Source organism: Carya illinoinensis, chromosome 7 (genome assembly GCF_018687715.1).
Source record: "Carya illinoinensis cultivar Pawnee chromosome 7, C.illinoinensisPawnee_v1, whole genome shotgun sequence".
In the NCBI taxonomy this organism is placed as follows: Eukaryota; Viridiplantae; Streptophyta; class Magnoliopsida; order Fagales; family Juglandaceae; genus Carya; species Carya illinoinensis.
In genome coordinates this window covers 19,327,791-19,332,500 of record NC_056758.1, presented here as the reverse complement: position 1 = coordinate 19,332,500, position 4,710 = coordinate 19,327,791, and the positions used below count along the sequence as shown (strand labels likewise).

The following is a 4,710-nucleotide window of genomic DNA, read 5'->3' as shown; positions in this document are numbered from 1 at the left end:
TTTTGCAATTGTCGTAGCATTGCTTAGATTTCTCATTACCTTTTTATTTATTTCCACTTAACGTTTATTGCATACTACTACAATATCTAGGTGCATGCATATTATCTGTCATGTATGAGGGGTACGTAACCTTGTGTTGCATGTCCCAGCATCTCAATCACTTTCAAATCCTAAGTGAGGGCTGGGGCCGCCACATTTGGATTATGAATATGTCCGAGTCTGTGGAGATTTTAGTTTATTCTATTGAGGTATTTTCTATGGTGGCTTGGTGGAGGAACACATATATTTTGTTTGAATAAATGGATTTATGTTTTATTTGGAATTTGAAGTATTTATAATTGTGATATGAGAGATGAGTTTAGGCTTCATGAACTAACTCTCTGATCCCTCCTAGACCGGGGAGTTACATAATCCTACTTGGAACTTTTTGGCCAGCATTTTCTCTGTACCAATCAAATGAGGGGCAAATCTTCCCAGTTCCATAAATAGGGCCACATACTATTTTACCATCATATTACCTTGCGTCAGATTCACAAATTCCAATGCCTTCTGTTGTTTGGTTATTTCTGGAAAGAAAGAACTATCAAATTCCCTCTTTAACCGCTCCCAAATGAGAGTAGCGATGTCCCCCAATTCACGTGCCAACAGTTATCGATTCATATCCCACCATATACCAGCTTCTTCTTGAAATAAGTGTCTGGAATACTGGGCTTTTTGCTCCTCTGTACATGTAATAATATCAAAGGTCCTTTCCAAGTCATTAAGCCACTTGTTGGTTCTCAGGGCTTATGGAAACCTGATTGAGGAGACAAGAAAATTACTTTCTATAAGTTCAAGATGGAGTGTAAATTTCACTTATAAAGAAGCTAACAACATATCTCATAAGCTTGCAAGATTAGCTTTTACTTCTTCTTTTTTAAGAGAATGTGTGGATAGAGGATGATCCTATACAGATTTTGAATTCTGTTTTGAGTGAAAAATATTGCAGTGATTGAATATTGTGATCCTCAATAAAGATATCGTTCTTTGTCTTTTTTTTTTTTTTTATAAAAATAAAAAAAAGCTAAAAAAACACGCACAATATCATGCTAGGTGTAAGCACTATTTTTTCCTCAAGATTGTTTTTTCTACTATTATAACTTAAATATTAAAACAGTCTGCAGGTTTTTAAACAAACTGATCCATATATTCTAATTTTAAGCTTTTTACTCCATATACTACTGTTTATAAAGCATTAAATATTCCGCGCTAACACTAATAATTGAGTATCAGATGCAAAAATTAAAAATTAGTTAAAAGGAAATTGCATGAGTATCAAGCTTTTTATTACTATTATTATTATTGGAAGTTTTTTTTTTTTTTTTATCTTTTTGTTTAAAGATCAGGGATGTTGCTCACCAGCCCAGGTGGCCATTCAAATTGAAGGTATCTCTATTTTTCTCCTTTGAAAATAATAGTTGGGCCATATTTTTACACCCATTTGATCGATTTTTCTTCTTTTTAATTTTTAAATCTTGGAATTTTCACTTCTCTTACTGATTTTTGTTCTTAAAAGAATTTGATAAATAAATAAATAAATAAATTGGATAGAATGGGGACCAAATTGCATCATCCCTAGGCTGAAAAAATTGCGACTAATACCGGGACGCAGATACCAGAATCGAAGATAGCCCCCGTGTTGTTTCATTTAGCGACACAGTGGTGACGGTACCCATTTTAGGGTTTTGGACACGAGAAGGTCCTGGCTTACGTTCACAAGTACAGGCACTGAGAGAAAGAGAGAGAGAGAGAGAGGATGTGGAGGTCAGTGGTGGCAAGAGCTGCTCTTTCCAGAAGGGAAGGAGCACGGAGCTTCTGTAAGAGCCAGAACCCCAAGGTACCTTCTTTCTCTAAAACCTTTACCCAAGCTGAATCTCCTCGTTTTTCAACAAGGGTCTCCCCCAGTACATCTCTTCTTCTACAAAACCCCAGGTTCTTCTCTCAAATCTCAACGAACCCCTCTAATTTTGACTCCCATCTCTCTGAGGTGGAACAGTCCTCAGAAGGTTTTGCTGACAATGGTGATACCCGGTTGGAGAATCTTGCCCCTGATGTTGATGAGATTCATGGAGTTTTGGACCTAGATTCTGTGGGGTTTGATGATAATAGGGATGCCCAGTTGCATAGTTTTGCCTCTGGGGATGGTGTTTTGGGGAACCCAGAGCAATTGAATGATGCTAAGTGGGATAGTTTCGCCACTGTGGAGGGAAGTGGTGATGCCCAGATTGAAACTTTTGGCTCTGGGGATGGAGAGGGTCAGATTTATGAGATTGATGTGGAACAGTTGGAGAATCTGTTGTCTCTTTTACAGAGTAGTGTTGATGGATCTTTGGAGTCGAGTCTTGATGGCATGTGTTTGACCCTACATGAGGAATTTGTGGTGAAAGTGCTTGAAACTCGACTTGTTTTGGGTGAGAATATGATTAGGTTTTTCAAGTGGGGTATGAAGCAGAAACCCGAATTTAAAATAACGTCATGTGTAGTTGATGCACTTGTTCGTGGCATATGTTGTGATCTTAAGAAGAAAGATGCATATGCTTTGTGGGATTTAATTAAGGAGATAGGTGAGAAGGAGAATGGTGTATTGAATGTGGAGGCTCTCAATGATTTGATAGCGTTGTTTTCAAAGTTGGGTAAAGGAAAGGCTGCGATAGAGGTGTTTAACTCGTTTGGGGGTTTTGGGTGTGCCCCAAATGTGGATACATATTATTTTACAATTGAAGCACTGTGTAGGCGATCAATTTTTGATTGGGCTTTGTGTATTTGTGAGAAGATGCTCGAAGCAGGAAGCTTACCTGAAAATGAGAAAGTTGGCAAGATCATATCTTGGTTGTGTAAGGGGAGAAAGGCTAAGGATGCCCATTCAGTTTATTTGTTGGCGAAGGAGAAGAACCAGTATCCACCTCGGTCTTCTGTTAATTTTTTGATCAGTTCACTCTGTAGGGAGGATAAAACCGTGGAATTGGCTTTGGAAATGTTGGATGATTTTCCAGGAGAAGCTCGAAAATATGCAATCAAGCCATTCTCTGCTGTCATTCGTGGTTTGTGTAGGATGAGAGATGTCGATGGGGCAAAACAGTTACTTTCTAAGATGATTGTGGAGGGCCCTCCCCCTGGAAATGCAGTTTTTAACTCAGTTATCAATGGTTATTCCAAGGCTGGCGATTTGGGAGAGGCTATGCAAATTAAGAAGCTGATGGAAAGTAGGGGATTAAAACCTGATGTGTACACTTACACTGTTATCTTGAGTGGTTATGCAAATGGTGGTCAGATGGAGGAGGCTTGTAAAGTCTTGTCAGAGGCAAAAAAGAATCATCCTAAGCTGAGCCCTGTGACTTACCATACACTCATTCGTGGGTATTGTAAACTTGAAGAGTTCAATAAGGCTTTGAAGTTGTTGGGTGAGATGAAGGATTTTGGCGTTCAACCTAATGTTGACGAGTATAATAAGTTGATTCAATCTCTTTGCCTAAAGGCTTTAGATTGGGAAACGGCAGAAAAGCTGCTAGAGGAAATGAAAGAGAAGGGATTACATCTCAATGGGATCACAGGTGGTCTCATAAGAGCTGTCAAGGAGATGGAAGAGGAGGAGCTGTTGCTGGGTTAGTAAATGTGCGGCCCTGAATCGTTAGCTGGTTGTTGGAAGTGGACTTGATACGAAGATGCTGATAGGTACGTTTTGCATGCTTCCTTTTTTGGAAGAAAGAAAAAAACTTTCGCCGTGAAATAAAGAGTGAACCTTTGTGGCTGACGTCTTTGAAGGCCATCACCTATATATTCTTACACATCAATCAGATTGACACAGAAGCTGCATTTATCTTCCTATCTTCTTTGTTTTGGGTCAGTTTTTGTATCTTTTCAATTACATTCTCTTGGGTAGCATTCCCATGCAGGTGAGGGATATACATTCTACAAGTTGTAGAAGCAATGGCTGTGGATGCCGCTATGCAAATTTCAAGTTTTGTTTAATTTATATTCTTCAATGTAATCTCGTTTTCTTTTGCTGGATATCTTGACCTGCTAGATTTTAATTAGTGGAAATTGTATAAACCACCTCAGACTGCAATTTGTAATGGTTCTACAAATTTGCAATTTCAATAATATATCCCCTAATTACTAAGCAATTACAGTGTACTCATTTTCCCTTTTAAACAGGTAAAATTACGCTTGAATTTTTTTATTATATAAAAACCGTAACTACGTAGTTCATCAGAGATTTGCCTTTCAGTCTTTGACAATATTGGACCTTATCCTATAAAATTACCGTTTCTTTTTACTAGTCAATGTTATTACCAAGCGACTATTTTCGAAATAATCTAAACAATAAAAGAGAGATTCAACAATATTGCATGACACCAGATATTGCATGACACCAGATTGTCGCAAGAAAAATTAGGTCCACCCAAGGGCGTGGCCGAAGAAGCATTCTTTGAGAAATCGGTCGCTAGAGAAGCATCTTCTTTTTTTCTTTTTTAAGAATATTGTTATATACAGTCTTATGCAATGTTTAGAAGTAACTAAGAATTCCCTTGATTTTTTAAGAGTAATCCTAGATCTGCTTAAGACAGTTTAGATACCTCAACTATCTAAATGGTAGTTAAATGATTTTAGTAAATATTTTTATTAGATATTGAAAAATAACAGAGAAAAAATTGAATAAAAAGTTTTAAA

General features: G+C 37.5%; 1 protein-coding gene across 1 annotated transcript; it reads left to right on the top strand.

The window, feature by feature from the left end:
* Nucleotides 1-1,594: 1,594 nt before the first annotated feature.
* Nucleotides 1,595-4,163, top strand: LOC122316529 (pentatricopeptide repeat-containing protein At3g02650, mitochondrial). Its single transcript, XM_043133128.1, has one exon. It carries the CDS (start codon nucleotides 1,796-1,798, stop codon nucleotides 3,644-3,646), a length of 1,851 nt encoding a protein of 616 aa, XP_042989062.1. The 5' UTR covers nucleotides 1,595-1,795; the 3' UTR covers nucleotides 3,647-4,163.
* The last annotated feature ends 547 nt before the right edge of the window (nucleotides 4,164-4,710 follow it).

Excerpts from the sequence above, each read along its gene's own strand:
- LOC122316529 (XM_043133128.1), top strand. The coding sequence starts at position 1,796 with ATGTGGAGGTCAGTGGTGGCAAGAGCTGCTCTTTCCAGAAGGGAAGGA.